The 20,149-nt window shown below is 43.4% G+C and overlaps 1 protein-coding gene across 1 annotated transcript; it reads left to right on the forward strand.

Moving 5' to 3' along the window:
- Positions 1 to 48: 48 nt before the first annotated feature.
- LOC114436640 (RNA-binding protein Musashi homolog 1-like) lies at positions 49 to 19,760 on the forward strand. Its single transcript, XM_028407038.1, has 14 exons — positions 49 to 113; positions 615 to 655; positions 1,394 to 1,475; positions 1,610 to 1,694; positions 8,468 to 8,509; positions 8,971 to 9,063; positions 14,178 to 14,226; positions 14,829 to 14,911; positions 15,032 to 15,149; positions 15,850 to 15,930; positions 16,458 to 16,514; positions 17,394 to 17,450; positions 17,588 to 17,742; positions 17,858 to 19,760. The coding sequence occupies exons 1-14, from the start codon at positions 49 to 51 to the stop codon at positions 17,897 to 17,899; spliced, it is 1,050 nt and encodes a 349-aa protein (XP_028262839.1). The 3' UTR covers positions 17,900 to 19,760.
- Positions 19,761 to 20,149: the final 389 nt, after the last annotated feature.

Below are 20,149 nucleotides of genomic sequence, written 5' to 3' on the forward strand. Positions count from 1 at the left end.
CTGCCTCTCCTCGCCTCACAGTGCGGGAATATACCAGCGGAGAGCAGAATGGATACGGAAGGGAGCCAGAGCAGCCTGTCCTCCGGCACGGACAACTCCCCCCACGACCCCTGGTAACAGCCTCTGTCTGCCCGCCTGCCTTTTGCTCGCCTCTCGGCCCGGTTTGAGTTCACCTTGGACTTTATTTGAGTTCAGTGCGGGAGCGGAGCCGCGCCGAGACAAAAGACAAGCACGCTGTGTGTGTGTGTGTGTTGTGTGTCTGTATGTGTGGGATGGATCCACTCAGCGGAGGAGACACAGACGCACCGCTGCTGCTTTCCGCCTGTTTCCTCTCGTCTTGTTTGTTTATTTATCTCCATTTTTCCTCCAGAAGGCCACATTGCAACTTCTCCTCCATCATCTGGAAAATCCTCTCCTTTTTCCCTCCTCCAGGGGATTATAACGGCCCGACTAGCCGATTGGTGACTTCGCAACATGGCCGATGCTTTCTTTTTTACTTTATTGATGCTACATGACACATAAATCCCTCAGATTTCCCCTTGAATGTGCCAGTGTTGTGCTTGAAAGACGCGTTTTATTCTGTGTGACTTACAGCTTGTATTTCTCTCATTCAGCAAAATGTTCATCGGGGGTCTGAGTTGGCAGACAACACAAGGTGAGCTGTCCCGCACGCTACTTTAATAAGTCTGGATGAAAGCCTGCTGTTTGCTCCTTGATACATTCGGCCTAATAATAGCTTCCGTGGTACCTGCGAGGCTTCCTGAAGTTAGGGAGAAACCTAGTAAATAGTTAAATCAAAGCCTCCTATTCATTAAGGATCAGCTCTTAGGATTTAGACTTGCCGAGACGCAGGAGATTAACACTGGAAATGGTGCACACAGCGACTTGTCTGCCTCTTTTTCCTGTTAATAACCGATATGGATCGTAGAAGAGATCGATTATTATTATTAAGTTCGGCTCATACAGACGCCGCTGCCGCTGTTGTTTGTTTCTCTTATTGTTGCACTCCGCTGAATCCATTCATTTATTTTAAGAGCCGTGAGCGCCAGGCTGATGCATGAATACAGTTTATTCTTGTTGCGGTGGCCCATGTTATTATCCCGCTGCCGCTGCCGCCGCTGCTGCTGCTGTGTCAAAACAGCAATCGTCACCAAGTGCAGCTTTGTTTGTGGTCCGCAGGGCCTAATGGGCCATTATGCTGAATGGCCAGATAGCCAGTGTAAAATCTCGGGAGGACTGGAGAGGGACACAAACACAACGTGGTCCGCCCGACCCCCATTGTCTCTCTCTTCAGCCTCTGGCAGCACATCACCTCGCCTGGGCCTGTAAGATGTAAGTCCTCCATCCCTTTGCCGTGATTTTAACCGTCTGTCTCCCCTCGCTGTCTCTGCAGAGGGCTTGAAGGAGTACTTCTGTAAATTTGGCGAGGTGAAGGAGTGTATGGTGATGCGGGATCCCGTTACCAAGCGGTCGAGGTAAGGAGGAGGCGTGTGCGCTCCGCCGTCCTATCACTGGATGCCTCATGCTCTTCCATGCGTTTTTTCCCCATGTGAGTGTCGTGAGTTTGCATTTTGATTTTCTTGACGTGTGTGTGTGTTTTCCTCTGCAGGGGGTTCGGCTTTGTAACATACGCAGAGCAGGCCGGTGTGGAGAAGGTTTTGGCGCAAAACAGACATGAGTTGGATTCCAAAACGGTGAGTTGAAGTCCTGAATGGTAAGGTAGCAGTTGGGCAACTTTTCCCATTCAGATTCTGTGTAGCATGCCCCCCCTCCCCTCCACGGTGCATTTTGCCTCCCACCGTATGGCTTGTAAAGTTGAGGAGTGCGTTTTTGGAGCAGCCCTCCTCCCCCTCCTCTGCTCATTTCCCCCTCCAAATCCCGGTTCAGGGCGCCAACATGAAAGCGTTCTTTCTTGGTCTTCATTGCCATGGTTACCTGGGGACCTGAATGGGGTAGAAGCCCCTTGCAAAACCCTCACAGGTTTTATGTAGAGCAGAGAAGTTTTTTTCAACTTTTCTCATAGAAAATAACAGCACTTGTTTTTTTTAGTGGCAGCTGGCAGTAGACTGCACACTGATGCAGAAAGAAATGGTTGTGAATGAGGTTGGTAGAGGATGTGTTTGAACAACTACTGACGTACAATATGCCTGGGTTCAGTTCATTCATAAGACAATGACCTGAAAACTTGTGTGGACTGCTGGTGTTTGTCAGAGCAGGGTGTGAACGGTGCTGTCTTGGCCATGCAGATAGGTTGTAGTAGGATTGGGGACTGGGTGTGTCTGTCAGTTTCCTAACCACATGTACATACGCACACAAGCACACACAATAGAATCATTTGAGAGTGAAAACCGGTGGCACAGACAGGCGGGAGAGCCCATGGGGTAGAGAAAGGTAGAGTTGGTTAGTTGTTGGAGCAAGCCTGTTGCCGGGGGTGACGCCAGCCTCGGGAGACATTGCTGTAACTGCACGACCCGATGGGATTTAGGTCTCCATAACAACTTCTCAGCTATTTTGCATTAACTTAAGGCGCCAGGCTCAACTGGGTGGCCGAGCTCTGACATATACAGATAGTCTTAGTTTAAGGCAGATGTTTAATTGTGATATAAGCTGTCTGATTGATTGTAAGAAAGTTTAGGGACAAAATTTTCAAATGAGCAGCTGTAATATTTATTACACAACATGCTCATTTATTCATTTATCTTGGACGAAGGTTCTAAGCAATTTTAAAGTGTTAGTCAATGACTCATATTACCTCTTAAAACCAGGTACTGCCAGAACCCTAGGAGCCAGATCCAGTGTGTGTGTGTGGTGAACACTGGTTTGGAAGCTCAGCTTGGCAGGCCAATGTTGGGGTTAGGCGTTGCCCTATTATAAACCAAAATACAGCACAAGGCTAAACAATAATAATGGCTCAAATGCAGCGTTTGGTTGCTCAGGTTGTTGTGGCAGCAGTCTGACAGCGAGGCACGCCATGGTAACATTTATCCAACCAGGCGCTTTAAAACGGCGGCTGTGGTTGCCATTTTGTTGCTCCATTTTCAAAATCAGAGCGAAATTATTTTTCTTTCTTGCTTGGGAAATATTTTTATTTTTTAGGGATAAGTGTAGTGTAAATTGTCGGCTAGTAGTATGTTTGTTTTGTAAACATTTTTATATAAAACCAATGTGAATTAATTTCTGAATATTGCGTGCTCTAGATTGTTAGACCTGGACCTTCTCTCGACACAGCATTGTTTGATCAGCATAAGATGTGAGAAAGACATTCCTGTGTGGAATGAGGAAGAATATTTGATGCTCTGATGTTTTTGCCTCGTTGAGGCTTTGGTTTGTAAAAACAGACGCTTCAAGGCATAAAAAGATGAGGAGGGTGTGTGAAAGGGACAGAGCAACAGGAGCAGTGCAGGGACACACAGGGTGAGAAGTACACTGTATTAACTAGTGCAGAGTCCAAAACACGGGTTGCAAGTTGCATTAAACATTTACAGTCCCTGTCACATCCAGTGTTGTTTTATGCTCCCGTAGAAAATGAGAGTCGCACACTAAACGTCCGTGGTAATTGCTGTCAGTACCTGTGTCGCTATAACAAAATTCTACAAATGTGAGGTTGTCTGTTGTTTTCAGAGAGAGGTTGTTGTTTTGGTTGGAGGTTAGATTTCCTGTCAGGGCAGAGTATAGCCTCAGGGCAGCGGTGTGCTGTTGTATTTTTCTGGACAGAGAAGAAGGGCACAACTGCTATTTGTTTTCTCAGAGAAAAGCTTTACTGGAACCAGTTACAGGAAGGAGAAAAGAGGAGAGCAGATATTCTCAGAAAAGTGACTGCTTCTCATTCTCCCAGCTTAGGACCAGGGTGATTTTAGATTTCTGCATGTTATTATTGTCTTCGTAGTGCAGGAGAGTGTGCTTATGAATGATATCTTCAGTCCTGATGTGTCTTTAAAGTGTAAAATTAACCCCCCAAAAGCTGGGGAAATTGCATTATTAGCTAGTATTATTGTAAAGATTATGCCTTATTTGATTTTCCTGTCCTACACTGGGTAAACTGGACTGACCTTTTCAGATTGTGTTACAGTAGGTGGTAATTGCTGCTGTTGGCATTGCTGCCTGTGACGCAGAACTCGTCAGTGGGGTGCTAATATGGCTGCTTTCATCTATAGCCATGTACTACAACAACATATGCTAGCAGCAGTCTCTGTGGACCATTGGCACCACAGTCTGCAGTGGCTACTGGTTTAACACCTGGTTACTGGGTTTAGATGCTAGCAGTAGCAACTGGCTCCTGACTGGAAGATTAGCTGTTAATGCTGACGTGGACAAAACTGGAAAGAAAGGTGGGGGGAGGATGGAGAGAAGGTGGAGAATAGGGGAGAGAGAGAGGGAGGCCCAGCTCCTGTGCTGTAATTAGTATGGATCTGAAAAGCAACTAATCGGATTGAAGGAAACAAACTGGATTGGGCTTCCGAGGTCCATGTATGCCCTCAGATTCAGGGATAAAGGTCGGACCTGCTCTGGAGGAGGATCCAGGGCACGCTGGTCTGCGCAACATGCACACAAACCCACCAATCCTACATGTAGCACCGCACTGGTTGGAAGGGGTTTTAGCGGTATCGGGACGGGGGTCGGGTTGGAGGTCCTCATTAGTGTGTTTCGTTAACTAATTACTGTGCCCTTGTTCAGCTGTGCAGATTGACCTTGCTGGCCTGAGCCCAAACCAAGTCCCCCTTAAGTCTGTGTGCATGTATTGACATGCCAACTCCCTTTGTCTCCTCTTGTGTTTATAGCTTTTTGTTTAGCCTATATTGATTATGTTGCCATAATGGGCAGCCTGTGGTGCCTTTTTATCAGTGTTTGCCATTTAGTTGCATGGATGTCTTGGCAGGTTAGCCACTGTGTCAGAGCTTGATTATGAGTTTTTGCAGGCGGTATGTTTGTATTTATATGTGTGTGTGTCTGTATTTTGTGTACATGTGTATATACCTTGGTTTACATTATGTGGATGTATGTGAATGAGTGTGTGTGTCTGTGGGGGTAGCACAGGAGCCCCAGTTTCTCTACGGGCCCATCTGTTTTGTACTCTTTGTCCTGTTAATTAATGAAATCAGAGGGGCTGCCTGCTGGGACGGCCCTGCTGCACCGCCACACACTGGACAGGCCCACTTTCTCATGGGCTGACTGTTTTCCAAATGAATACCTTCTCTTTCTCCCTGTGCCTTTTCTCTTTTACCTCTATCTGTCTATCCATCTGTTGATTTCTTTTTTTTTTATTTTTGTTTTCCAGTTTGTAACACTGGTGGATGCACTGCGCCACGTGAGGTGACTATTGGTCGTAGATTAGCGTAGTCTTTAAAAAGCTAAACCACTAAAAAAATCATACTGTAGGCTCTGCTGTCACTGCGCTACTTAGACTGAGCGGAGGTTGGATGTCATGAAGCAGGATGTTAGTCAGACCATTTCACAAACACTCAGTTGTAACTCTTCTCTGTCAAGTTTTGGACCAGCCTGAATTTGACTGTTACGTGGCAGAGCCTCTCAAATGTCCAGCTTCTGAAGAGCTATGCCTGAGTGTTGCTAACAGTGACCTGGCTAAAGTCATGTTACTTTTATTTTCTTTGCTTTGTGGCCTCTGTCTTCCTTGAGGCTAATCTGCCAGTCTGATAGATGCTTTAGTTTTCATTTATTATCGCCTCCCTCTGAGTACGGCCACATGTAGAAATGACATGTTAGATCTATTCTGTTACTTCACTGAAGTGGAATGATTTTTTAACAGCATGGCATGACTGTAGCTGTAGTAGCACTACTACAGATATCGCATTAGGTCTAACCTAGTCTAGCTGGTAACCTTCAGCATATTAGGTTTTTTTAAAGAGCTTCGGATCATTTAAAAGCTATGAAATATAGTCAAACTGTGAGGTGTTTGTCAGCAATGTGACAATATGATCTGTGATTTTAATATTTTTTTCTGATTGTATGGTGTTGTGTTGACAGAATTGTTGCATCAATGTGACCATATAACTTGATTTACCAGGGCATGAACTGGATAAGCAGTCAGGATGATATATTGTGCTGATTGCAGGTTTTACACAGCTGGTAATGGGCCTTTGTGAGGGAAGTAAGCGTGATCAGTCCACATCAGCACAGTAAACACAGTGTGTGTCTTATTTCTGACCTTTTGAGGAACAGGGAAGTCTAATACATCTGAGTAAATGAAACTCCAATTAACAAAAAAAAATATTACAGCTCTGGAAGGGCTGTGGATGAGAGGGGAGCTGTTTGATTTCCCTTTGGCTTTGGCTAAAAACTCACTTGGGGGCACAAAATATTTCTCTGTGCAGGAAGAGGCCTGTGATCTGCTAATGTGAAAATGACGGTCCAGTGGAGAAGTGGACCTTACAAAGACATACTGCTGGCAGTCACATCAGCAGCTAAATTAATGAAAAGCCTATTTGTAGAGACAGAATTTGTAAAGAGATCATTTCGTGACCGCTGCCTTATGTCAAAAGTGTTTGTTCCCCGACCGCTGTCATTGTCAGTTCATGGCGTGTGTCTCTGCTACATAAGCTGCCTCAGGGCAGCTCCTGTCCTCTGGCTGTGTTAAAGCCGTTAAAGGCAGGTGGGCTGACCTGAACACCAGAGGCTGTTTCCTTGCAGCACTTCCAGGTCAGAAGGATGCACGGCGTCCTGTCCACTTTTCACTAGAAAATATATACTAATGTTTTGTTGTACCTCAGTAACATATGTTTTTAAACTCTAAAATAGTGTTTTAATAGCTATGTACTTGACAGAAAGCAGGATCACAGAGCCTGTTAATGGATGCTGTGTCTTCCATTATTTGTTTGTGCGTCGGTCGCACTGCTGTTGCCGATAGTCGTCGGTGTGGCATTGTGTGTCCCTGTCACCTTTGTCTTTGTGCTCAGACCAGCTGGAGGTGACATGACTCTTCTCATCTTTGTGTTCCACTTCAAGGTGCAAAGTCCTTCTGCAATCCCTTCCAAGGACGCTGCAGCTGCATCTTAGTTATACAGTGTGTTGTGCTCTTGAAGCAGTGGTAAATCTGAGGCACTTAAAGGTCCTCATAGGACATATCTCTCAGCGCGTTGGCCCATCAGAAGCAGGGAATTATCACAGGACGGAGATGAAAGGATTGTTTGAATATTGAATGAACACTCTCCTTTGTACAGTGCTTATTGTTCACATTATAAGTAATTATTTTTGGCCAGCTGATAGGCTCTTTTTATTTGCCAATATCAATTCAATACCTCTGATAGCGGCTTGTGAGAGACATAAGGGGTTTTGCTTCACACATCCAATTATTAGAACAAAGATGGAACTCTAAGACCATAATACACTACAAGGTCCTGTGACCTAAAATCGTCTCTCTTGTTGGCTTGAGTGAGAATAACATGAGATTCCACACAAATTTCAAATGCCAGGCCAGGCTTTGCATATTTATCATTATTAAAGGCCAGCTCATTCAAAGCTCATTTACTTCTAATTTTATCTGTAACCTTGACCAGTGCTGAGACATTCCAGCGGGGAGAAATATGGATACAGTCAAATCAGGCTAATCCAAAATGGAGGTTGTCAGGATTTGTGAGATTTAAAAAAATGTATATCCATCTCAAATGTATTCAGAATATTAAAGGCTCATTTTGGATGCCAGACTTCCCAGCCTGCTCCGTCTAGTTTGTGGCTAAGATGCATTTAGTTGTGTGGCAACACACAATTCAGTAAAAAAAAGGTACATATTCATGTCTCAGTGTGTGCTTTGCTCCTCATGCCTGTTTGTTTGGCTGGTGTGTTTGGATTTTTTTGGGGGCCTGCATAAACAAGGGTCTGCTATACATATTCCTGGATTAGCATATGTTCTATTTCTGGACTTATAGCCCTTCAGATGGGTGCAGACTTACAGGCTCTGTGTTGTAACTAATTCTTGTTAGTTAACAGTGTGATAATTCATTGATGCCCAGAAGGATATTGACTTTATACAAGGACAAGATCAGCTCCTGAGCTGTGTAGGATATCTGAAGCAGGTAGCGATTCGGTGTCTTTGCTATAAGAAACATTAGCTGGGCGGATACATTTTATTGGTCTCCCTGAAGAGACATGAAAAATATTAGTTTTCTTTTTAACCTCTTCTTAAGATGCTGGAACCTTTAAACTGATGACATGCTTCAGTCTGCTGTAGTTTTATGCAGTTGTACTGCTCCCAAACTGTTTGGATTGTGTTATTAAAACTGTAACTTAGGGGGATATAGATGGCTGCAGGTTTTTGTTGATATTGAACATATATAAAGTATATAAATAATCTGTGAATGTCTGTTAGAAACAGCTGCTAACATATAAATTAGAATGCTAGAAAGCAATTCCAATATTTTGTCCCTTTTTTGACCATTTTGTCACTAGCCTTTTGAAATTTCATTTTTTTTAAAAAAACTAAATAAAAAAACTAAATAACATCTCTCCTCCACAGATCGACCCAAAGGTGGCGTTTCCCCGCCGGGCTCAGCCTAAGGTGAGTGCAATCTGAAGGGGTTAACAACATTGAGGAGTAGTGATGATGTCATGTGTCAGCCCTAATCATTCAGCTCTGGTTGGGTGGGATTAGATTCAGTCATGTGACCAATCCACTTGTCTAACCTGACACCCTGACCCTGTACCCTGACCCCGGCACTGCCCTTGTACCACACACACATACACACATACATATCCCAGCTGACACATAAATGTATACTAGCACTTATTTCACCTGTATGTGCCTGTGCTATGTGCACACAGACACACAGACACAAACAGTCACACACACCTCAAAAGCCTTTAGCTGAGTTGAATTAGCTTGAATGCTCCGAAGAGCTTTTTAGAAACCTTTTGAGATTAGATAAACACCAACCAACACAAAGTCTCTTTATCGCAGGCATCTCCCCCCCACCTAATGTTATTAGTGATAAACGATGCCTTCTCCTTCTGTGCCTCTAGCTGGTGACCAGGACAAAGAAGATCTTTGTCGGAGGACTGTCAGTCAATACCACCATTGAAGATGTGAAGCAATACTTCGACCAGTTTGGAAAGGTAAACTATAGACAAACCTGCTATCTACCTGCAGTGAAACGCTGCTGTCTTTCAGATTGTCTAATGCAGTGCTTCCCGACCTTTTGGTGTGCACTTCACAGATATCACACGTCAGCTATAAATGTCGCCATTTGGATTGATTTTTACCACGGGTATTAAAAGTGGATGCAACAGTATTTTTAATGATCTGTTCGGGGCTGCTTTGGCTCATCTGTTCCTTTTATGGAGTTACATTTTCAGCTATTTTTGTTTCATACATTTAAGTATTTCAGTTTCTTGCTTTTTAATTAAGCAGTTCAGTTAATAATTTGTCTTAAACAAACTTATAAGGCTTGTTATTCATTATTTTTCTTATTTGAATGCTCATTCTGTCATTTAGCCTTAAGCTTTCTGTAACTGTTAGCTAACAAATGAAACTCCTCTGAAGCTAGCTTTATTATTTAGCCATTAGCGATTTCAGCTGTTCTAGCTAATGTTCATTGGTTGTTTCTTTGTCTTTTTTGAGCTAAATTGTTTATGTATTAGCTGATGTGTGCAATGGTCCAGCCTAAGCTAGCTGTTGTTCTACTAACTAGCTTGCTAACTAGTTTTCACACTCTTAGTGGGAACTTGGGAACGTGGTGTTCAGGTGTTATTGCTGCCTCAATATGTGGGCTAATTACTTGAGCTAGCTTGCAATCTTTCCATGTACCTTCTGGCAACTGCAGAAGTGCACCCTAGGGTACACAAACCTCAGGTTGGGATTCACAGCTCTAATGGACTGTAGACCTTTGATAGATTATGTTGGTCTGTTGGCACTGTCCTTTCAGCTCTTTTTTTAAACATGTATATTTTTTGCCATTCATTGCACACATATATCAGTTGTAAGCTACACAGTTGGGAATGAAAAACAACACTAAGAGATGGACGTAACCAAAAGATGCTCTGTGGTCATTGGTGGTTCTGCTCTGCCAGGTTTAGTGTTGCCTTCTTTGTTTGTTTTTTCTCTTTTGTTAGCTGTTTTCTGATCACATTTTAGGCCTCAGCATTTGCCCTGCTCAGCTCCTTTGAATAAAATTTGGTGAAAGGCAAACACATGCTGTGGAGACAGATGAGTGGCCGGGGGAGAGGGGAGGAAGAAAAAAAAAGCAGGAGGGGAAGAGAGGAGGGAGATGGCAGCGGACTGAAAGGGAAGAAGGAACCCCCATAGAGAGAGAAGGAGGGGGGCTCAGAAAAGGTTGAAGGGCAGAGAAAGGGAAGAATGCTGAGATAGTGAGGAGTAAAAGTGACTATTAAAGGGGTAAAACAGCAGTCTGGGCTGTAAAGTATCCAGGATGATAATATGTTGGGTTACTTTTTAGCTAACTGCACTCTGGAGGCTTTCTGAGTGTGTTTGAGCCGAGTTCAGGCTCCTCAGTATTAACTAATCAGATGCAACAGCTGCTCCTGTAACAATACCCCCACCCACCCAAAATCAGTTCTTCAGACACCCTCCCATCCCACATACACACACCCTGCTCCAGTCCCCTCTCAGCTTGTTGCCGTGGTGACCTGCCTTCGCCCATTGTCCTGCTGTAATCCAGTGTTTTTTTTGTTTCCTTTAAAAAATGTGTGAAAAGTGTGTATTTGCATGAATGGAGAGACGGCTGTGTGACAGTGGCATCGCCGTGGCTGCACAGGGCTTGCATACATTTGTCAAGACAGCGAGGCTCACAGCCAGTCACCCAGTTGTCACCAACATTAAGTGTGTGCGGTTCTGCTGCTACTGCTGCTGGAGAGCAGGACAGTCTGAAAATGAGCTTTGCTTCAGGATGAGGGCCTAATGGGTTGGAAGAAATTAACAGCACGAAGCTCCTTCTGCCTTGTGTCTAGCTGTGTTTTCTCTCTGTTGGCCTCTGACTCATGCTCGTGGTGTTACCGTATTTCAGGTGCTGGTTCGAATTTTAATAACGTCTTTTAATTGTGGGTCACAGATCCTGTGGCAGACCTGGATTAAGGGTGTGACAGTCGCAGGTGGATGTTGTGACATGTGTCATGTTTCCTGAGTGCGTTTTCTTTAAAATGGCTGTGCCGAATCAGTTCTCCCTGGTGATTACAGACACTCATATCTAAGACAACAGCCCCTCTGCAGGATGAGGGAATATTTGGACTGTTTGGACACGTGAGACCAAAGCTGTATCATGGATAGCAGCGATCCCACAGTGCATTCCTGCTGAGCGGGAGGTATTTCTTGTTTATTATCCAAGCCTGGTTACATAGGTGCAGGTTTGGATGGAGCAGCACTCGGTGTCCTGTTTATTTTTTTACTGTGGCACCGCCTTGCAAGGAAAACAAAGAATGCACTATGCGTTTTATGCAACTCTTTGATATGTGCTGAAGTTTATTTTGTTGGAGTATACTTCTAAAAGCACACCTACGCAAACTTCATTAGGCTGGCCCCAGAATGGTTGCCCAGTTGACACATCAGGTGTTTTGGAGGGAAGGGCTAGAGGCCTGTGTTTATGTGTGGTTTCCTAACTGAACAAATCTGTGCTCCTGTTGCTAAATGTCCCCAGGCCAACACGGCTGTAGCAGCCATGTTTGTTTGAGAAATAAGTATGAATCCTGAGGTGAGGGTCCTGTAATCACCTTCAGCATGGTTTGAAGTTGGTCAAAGTCTACTTCTTTTTGACCGTGGCCGAACATAAAACCTGTCTTCATCACAGAAATGTGTTTTTTAAACTAAATATCGGGCATACAGTTAGATAATTTGATAATTAGCATTCAAGACATTTTGGCCGTGTGGCTTAAATCCCTGTTTTCATGCCTCTTTTACTCTTGTTGTGAAGAGCTGTGATTTAAATCTGTCTTTTCTTGAATAAAAAGAGAGAATATGTTGGAACAGTGAGCAACGGAAGAAGTGGATAAGATGAAAAATGCAGCATGGACAGGGCAGACGGGAAAAGTTGGGACTCCACTCACCCATGTGAGCTGGCGATTAGAAGGCTTGACTGAACACTTTGTCTGCTGGCCTGTTTAGAGAGAGATGGCCGGAGAGGGAGAGAGAGAGAGAGGGAGAATGAAAGAGGGAGATGTGAGGAGACAGCAGGGAAAAAAATGTGAATGCCACCTTTCATAATCTGGCAGAAAAGTGTAATGGACTTGTCAGCAAACACTTGTTCTTCAGACAATGGCTGTACGCTTCAGTAAAAACTGGATATTTTTAACGCTGCGCTCCGAGAGCTGCTCGGGATCTGGGTTGACCCTTGTTTTCCGAACATCTGAGAATGTCAGAACTTGAGAATATGACCTTAACTTTTCTTCACTCTCTGCATGCATGCTGAGTAGTTAGCGACTGAGCCACTGCTAAGCCAATCTCAGACCCCCACAGCTATCCAATCAGATTGTCTTACAGCACCCTGGGCAGTGGACATCGTAAGATCGCCTTCTTATTGGTTTTGGCATAGGCGGAGGGGCTGGTGTGCGACCACAGCATAAGCTCACACACGTGACAGAATTGTTTGTGAGTGCTCACAGCGTTATGTCCTCATGGAAGACAATTAGTAGGGCCGTATTAGCGCAACTGTGTGCAACATATTTGTCCCTGGCTTTCAGAACTCTATCCATCACAGCAGCACAGCTTAAAAATCTCCTCGGGCTGGCAGTGTTAACCATCGGTCATCTCTTCCAGAATAGATGTTGCTAATGCTAACAGGAGGGCTAGCTGTGTGCGTGTAACTCTACTCTTATGATAACATGTTGGCTTGCAGCTGTCTGCTTACTGTCCTGTTCCGTGAATCTCTGCTGTGTCATTGAGTTTGGACGGGCGGAAGACATGAGAGGAGAGGAGAGGGGGAGAGTAAAAACTTATTGAAGGACATAAAGAGGAGCCAGGGGGAGCACTGTGTGCGCGTTCAAGATTGTGTTGACATGGATGAGAGGGAGGAAGGTTGTAAAAGCAGCCTTGATCCCTTCTGTTGGCTTTTTTACAGATACAAACACTTTAACAGACCTAATCAGACTAGAAGGTGTGTGTTCTTCATCTGAGATAAGTGTCAGAAATCAGACAGCCATCCAGAGGCCTCTGCCGCTCATGTTACTTTGGTATGAGTTTCAAGTCCTAATGAAAATAGCCATGTAGTCATACTCCACACGTGTCTCCGTGTGATGCAGAAAGTCTGTGTTGCAGATTTTTGGGAATTACATTTCTCCTTGTAAAGGCAGAAAAGTTTTTATTTCCCAGGCCTTGGCTTCCCTGTGTGTCGTCAGAAGCTGCTAACTTTTCTGCCAGTGAAGGCAAAGTGAGGGCGGGAGCCAGGGTGAAAAGGGGGAGGAGGTGGAATATGAATAGTGCAGTGAAGTGAGTGCAAAAAGGAAAGTGAAGGGAGAAGGAGAATAAAAGAAGAGCATGTTGACAAAGACCCCAGCTCACTTTGTTCTTTACTCTATAATCCAGAATGCTCACCAAAACATTTTCATCCTTCAACATCCTTCATGTAAAAAAATAAACTTATATATTTTTTTTGGCCAACTCAGTATTTGTCACCATTTCCCCACTTTCCTCCCTTTTTTATTTATCACATGCTTTCTCTCCCTCTCTTTTCCCCTTTTCTCTCTCCATCCTATTCATTGAAATGAGTTGAAGGCTTGGGGGTGGGGGGCAAGTTCTTCTAATTGAAATTCTTTGCAGCGTCTCCATGGGAATAGTAAACTTTGCAAAGAGGGAGAGAAAGAAAGACAGTAAGGGGGAGAACAAATGAAAGGAAAAAAAGAGGGAGAGAGAGCAGGACAGGGTTTGTGAGAAACTCAGGCAAAAGGCAGACGGAGCAGAGAATGGGGAAGAATGTTCTCCAGTGCCTTGTAAACGGGGAGCGTTCACTTCTTTTTCACATTGATAGATTTCATTTTATTTTTATACAGCACCCATTCCCCTCTGCCTCCCCCCTGATTTCTCCATCGCTCTGTTTCTCTGTCATTCTCTCTTTTTCTTTTCTCCTTTGTCACCTGTCGCCCCCTCCCACCTCCACCCTCTCCATCTGTTTTCCCCTCTTACTCCTATGCTAAAAAGGGACAATGGCACCCCATGCTGTGTAATGATGCGTGTGTATATGTGTTAATATGTCGAAGCTCATCTATTCTTTGCTTTGTTCTCACAGGTTGATGATGCCATGCTTATGTTCGACAAAACAACTAACAGACACAGAGGTACGTATACACACACACACACGCACATTATGTTAATATGTGTTGACGCACCAAGTGGGACATCTACAAACGCGTCCTCAAATGAAAGGAGAACCAGCGAGAGTCATTAGGGGAACCTCCACAAACTATTTTTCCTCATATCACATTCTTTCGGCCTTTCACCTCCTCCTGCTTCATTTATATCTGTCTTCTGTCAGGAGGTTAGGAGGGCATGGCCCACTGTGATGCAGAGTCAGGATGGCTGCAGGTGAGGATGTATGTAACTCAACAAGACAAGTGAGGAAAGAGGGAGAAGGGAAGAGTAGGGTGGAAGAATGTGAACCTGATTGATGAGCAAAGACGTGGCGAGCCTCACCTCGTCTCAGTTTGTCTTATGGTGATTAAAGGCAGAGGAAGGGTTGATGCGATCACTTGTCTTCTGTTAAGTGCCATGTAATCAGGACTAACAGTCTTGTTCAGTACTTCAGGCTGAATTCCTTAGACAGTTTTTCTATATCAACCTGAAACATCTTTAATTGCTGAGATCTGTAGTTGTTGGTCTCTCCTCGACACACAGGATCAGGTGGAGCAGCCAGTGAAGTTTTTCTTTTGGTTTCTTTCAGGTTTTGGTTTTGTCACCTTTGAGAATGAAGACGTGGTGGAAAAAGTGTGTGAGATCCACTTCCATGAGATCAACAACAAAATGGTACGGATGTGTTTGGAGTATTATTTTCTCACAAACCTACAGATTTAATCGAGATATGTTTAGTTGTCACTGTGTAGTTGCATTTTATTCCAGGGTTTTTACTGGTGTCCTGTGCTTCAGGTGGAGTGTAAGAAAGCCCAGCCCAAGGAGGTGATGACACCGACGGGCTCAGCCAGAGGCCGTTCCAGAGTGATGCCTTATGGGATGGACGCCTTTATGCTTGGAATCGGCATGCTAGGTAGGAGCCTTAAATAACATGAGTACAATACATACCAAAAAAGGGTTATTAAATATACATGACATTGAAATGGCATATTATTGCTTTACTTGTCTGAAACAATACTCTTTAAACACTTGAAACCTTTTTAAAAATATATACAATTTTATTATAGACAAGCTTTGTGTTTATTTTTGCTGCAATGGCCACGACTTTGCCCCAAATGTCCCCCTGACTCGGGCTAAACTCATCTCTCTGGTGTGGATGATGTCATTCTCTGTGATGTACCGTATTTAAAATTTAGAGGTCACAGACTGAAAGGCTCCACATACTGGAGTAAAATATGGCTTGTAGATTCTCATTGAGAAAATAAACGAAGGTCCTCTGTCGTCTGTGGTTGTTTGGCTCCCTCTTCTGGCCATTGGAGACGTCAGCCATAGTCTCAGTTGGGGTAGATTGAACACTGCTTTTGTCTCATCCGGAACTTATCTTACATGACCATGAAGTTTGAAGACACATACTTGTATGTTATTTGTGCTAATCACAAACAGTATATTCTCATAAGACCAGGTCAGCCAACACTTCTCTTTAAACAAATGAGCAATTGACCAAATCTGTTTTTGACTGCTTATAATTTGCAGCATGCGTATGCATGTCTGCACAGTTAAAGTATGGCAGTTCCATAACTAAATCTGAATACCTCCATCTATTTTCTTAACAGGCTACCCAGGCTTTCAGACGACTACCTACACCAGCCGCAGTTATTCTGGAATTGCGCCTGGCTACACCTACCAGTTCCCAGGTAAGTCCACGTAAACACAGTTTACTCTATCAGTCTGCAGACAGGTGTAGAAGAAAGGCTACATGGTGCAGGTTGTGGCATGCAGTCTATTGAACTGTGGGAGATGAAACAAGTATGAACAACAACAGCCACGAGGATGGACACATACATTCACTGTTACCTTAATTCAGCATCTGCTGGTAGATTCACTTGTTCCTGTTCTAAAATGTCTCCGTCTCTCAAATATGGATTGTTAAAATTCTACCTTTGATTCATGGTGTTTGCTTGTGTTCCTCTCATATTCTTCTCTGTTTATTTGATCTACTTATGTAACTCCCTTTCATTTGGCTGTGTTGCCCCTCCCTTTCCTCTCCTCCTGCCTTCCTGCTTGTCCTTACAGTAGTTTTTTTAAATCTGCTTCATGGTGTCCATGTTATCTGTGTATATGGCCTTGTAGTGTGGCAGGTGGCTGGTGACTGTATTTACAATGCTCTCTCTCTCTCTCTCTCTCTCTCTCTCTCTCTCTCTCTCTCTCTGCCTGTTTCTAGAATTCCATTTAGAGAGGACTCCCCTCCTGACATCATCCCACCCCCCTGAGCTGGCAGGTCAGTGGCTCCTCACTCCTTCAAGGCCCCAGATAGTAGCCAAGATATTTAGCAGCAGACACTGTCTGAACTCGTTGTGACTGCTGCTAAATGCAGTAAAGCTAGAACCTTCTTAGAAAATGCTACATAGATCTGTTCGCTTTACGTGTCCAATTGTTTTACATTTAAGGTTTGGCTATGTTAGCTTAGCTTGGCATAAAACTAGAATCAGGGTGAAGCTTCTGTTTAATGACAAAATCCACCTACTAGCACCTATGATGCTTGCTCTTAAAAACACAACTGTGTGATCCTGTGACTGCAAATGATCCTTTGAACTTAAAATGCAATTTCAGTGGATCCTGGGGTCATATTGTTTTACCGTGGAACACAGAAGTAGGAAAGTATGGGTTAAATTGACCTGCTATGCTAATAATAAAGGGACTGCAAAAACACTGGTTGTAGATAGTGGAAATGTAAACCGATGACTGATCATCCATCCCTGATTGTATGCAGGCCCCCTCTGATATATTCCTGCATTAAATGCTTAGCCAGTCAGGAGTTATGTGAACATGACCTCTGATTTACATGCAGCTATGCCCTCACACTGACATCTAGTGGCCCTGAGGTGTGTTTGCAGCTTCACTGGAGAACTGCATCCTCTTGTTTTCGTTTTTCTTTTTCTTTTTTTTTATCATCAACATAATTATTTATTGAAGCAAGATTCCGTTGGATGTTATATGAATAGTGCAGTTGATGTTGTGTAGCAGTATAATTCAAATGATATGACAGATGTGTGAACAGATGTCAATTCAAACCACACTGAGCTGTAGATTACGTATGATCTGATATGGGTGACTCACAATGAGTGTGCAATAAATTGGTGTGTTGTGTAATCCTCAGCCATTCCCCTGACTGCATATGGACCAATGGCAGCCGCAGCAGCAGCCGTAGTTAGAGGTATGTGTGTGTGTGTAGTTTTACATATTTGACTGAGATAGAATAAGGCCTGCTTGGACAAATAAAAGAATATTTTTAGATGTGTGTGTGTGAAGCCCTCTGGTGTTGAAGCTTGCCTTGTGTCTCCTGCCTTTCAGGCTCCACCCCTTCACGCACAGCTGGTTTCTTGGGCACTAGCAGCCCTGGACCAATGGCTGACTTGTATGCTGCAGCCAATCAGGACTCAGGAGTCAGCAGCTACATCAGTGCCGCTAGCCCCGCCCCCAGCACAGGGTTCAGCCATGGTCTAGGGGTAGGTCAGCGCACCTTCTCACCCACCCTGGCACCCACCCACACATGGTTAAATACATGCAAGAATGTACTAATGTACTCACTAAGTCTATTCATTATTGTTTATGTGTCCTCAGGGCCCTCTGATTGCTACTGCATTCACTAATGGCTACCACTGAGAAGACTCAGGTCACTGAGGATGAGAGGTTTTCTCCTCTGCTGTTAAGCCAATCATGTTGCTGGCTGCCCAGTGATGGCACTCCCTGACTGGCTGGCCACAGGCTCTTCTGGGCTTTCCTGGCTCCATGTGGCTTCACCCACCGACTGAATATCTTTTTAAATCCAGAACTCTTGTTTTTGCTGTACTAATCTCACTTCAACATAATGTCCCGTCTCTCCTCTTTTTGTCCTCATGTAGTATTGATAATTAGACCCCCCCCATCCCACCCTCTGTTTTTTTCTCTTTTCTTTCTTTTTTTTTTGAAGCTGAGAAAAGAAAACTGCAAAAAAAATCTCTGAGGAAACGTTTGTCATATTTGACAGACACAGAGAACTTTTTTGAGTTTTTTTATTATTTTAATATTATTTCATTGTGATATTTTATCATGAAATCCTTCAAAGCTGTTACTGATGTGAACAGAAAGAAAAAAAAGCCGTGTGAGATGGGTCTGACATCCATTTTTAACAAAGGAAGAACAAATCCAACGGTCCTTTTTTTAACTCAAGCGTCATGGAAACATGGGGATAAAAAACTAAAATGTATATTTTGGTAGTCTTTAAAACAAAACCTTTGTAATATTGTTATTAATATTGACATAATAATGATAATCTGTAAGGTATTTTATTCTGTAATTGGTTTTAAAGCAATGTTTTTATGTCTTCCTGTAAGATATTGTACATAAACATGGGCTAGGGTGGGATTTGGGTGGGTGGTGGGAGTGTTACTGAACCAGCTGGCATGTCATTGGTTGGTTTTTGAAAGGGTTAACAGCTATTTGACTGGATGTCATCTACTACTATTTGCTGTCATCTCACTACTTTTATTAGTATGCATATGGTATATGTGCACACTGTGGGCCAGTCCGCTCAGTGCTATCGGCGACTGCTGTTGACGACCACACTTCCAGGAGTTCGTCTGGCACGTTGTGTTCAGTTAATCAGCATTTTCTTTCCTTTTTTTTGTTAACAAGTCGTCCCTTCTTTTGCTTGAAAAAAGCAAATCAAACTCATGCATCTTCATAAAGAAAAACAGATAAACACGATGGACTACGGATGAATAACAACCTTATAAACAGGAGAAATCAGGGGTTCATGGGAATGGGGGTTTGACTTGACCTCTTTTTGAAAATATTATATATATTTTTTGCGCAGTTCACTTCTTAATGTTCTTTTTTTTCTTTAAAAAACATTCTTTTATGCGGTGTTCTTCGCCGTGAAAACAAATGAAGGACATTCTCAGAGAAGCAGTTGTAGAAAATCACGATCATGTTCTGTCCTCTTATCACTATTGAAGGTGCATGTGATTGCGTCTGAGTGTGTGTGAGTGAGTGTTTGTGCGCATACATCATGGTGTAATATGGAACTACTTTTGGCAACGAAGGAGCATTTTGATTGCCTTTTTTTTTCTTTGGTACTGAAAAAGATCACCCTGTTCCATTTCGGTTCAGCTGCTCCTCTCCCCTGACTCTCTCCCATTTCATATTTAGTTTTAATACCTTTGTGCTCCTCTGGAACCAACATATTATTGTTAAATATATATATAGTTGCTGCTCCATGTGGTGGTGAACAGACAGGGTTTGGGCAGGGAACCAGAAATGGAACAGGGTCTTGCTCCCGGTCGGCTCAGATACAGGAGGCGACGCTGGCTGGCAGGAAAAGTCAAAACGCTGGAACAAATTCAAGATTTATACAAAACAAGTAGCCTGTTTGTTCAGCCATCTTTGCTGTAGCCTGTTTGATGTTTAGCACAGGAGAAAACTTCCTGATCCAGCCAGTGGTTCCTCTGTCAGATGGGCTGGGAAACAAATAAAAAAAAAAAACTACTGCTGGACACCAACACTGTAACTTTTTAACTTACAATAAAGCAATAAGTTATTTTTTACCTTACAAATGAAAATAGTACTATTATTGGTAATAGCAGACGACAAGTGGATAATTCTGCGGCATTATTTTCAGAAAAAAAAGAAAACTATATTTTTCTGTTTTGAAATCTTGTTCCCCTTGTGTATTGATTTTAATGATGTCTTCTGTTATGTTGATGTAAGGAGAAGGGCCAATGCTTTGAGAGGAGCTCATTGCTCAACATGAACTCAGTTAAAGATTTGGACTGTCCCCCGCCAAGCTTTACAGCAACGCTTTTCTTTTATCCTTGTTTTTTTTTCCTGACAATTTCAATTTGAAAGTCCTAATAAATTATTCTAAAGTGTTTG

Source organism: Parambassis ranga, chromosome 5 (genome assembly GCF_900634625.1).
Source record: "Parambassis ranga chromosome 5, fParRan2.1, whole genome shotgun sequence".
In the NCBI taxonomy this organism is placed as follows: Eukaryota; Metazoa; Chordata; class Actinopteri; family Ambassidae; genus Parambassis; species Parambassis ranga.

Coding starts and splice junctions, on each gene's coding strand:
- LOC114436640 (XM_028407038.1), top strand. CDS start 49: ATGGATACGGAAGGGAGCCAGAGCAGCCTGTCCTCCGGCACGGACAAC. Junction 15,150..15,849: donor GCTTGGAATCGGCATGCTAG/GTAGGAGCCTTA, acceptor TTTTCTTAACAG/GCTACCCAGGCTTTCAGACG. Junction 16,515..17,393: donor CCACCCCCCTGAGCTGGCAG/GTCAGTGGCTCC, acceptor TGTAATCCTCAG/CCATTCCCCTGACTGCATAT.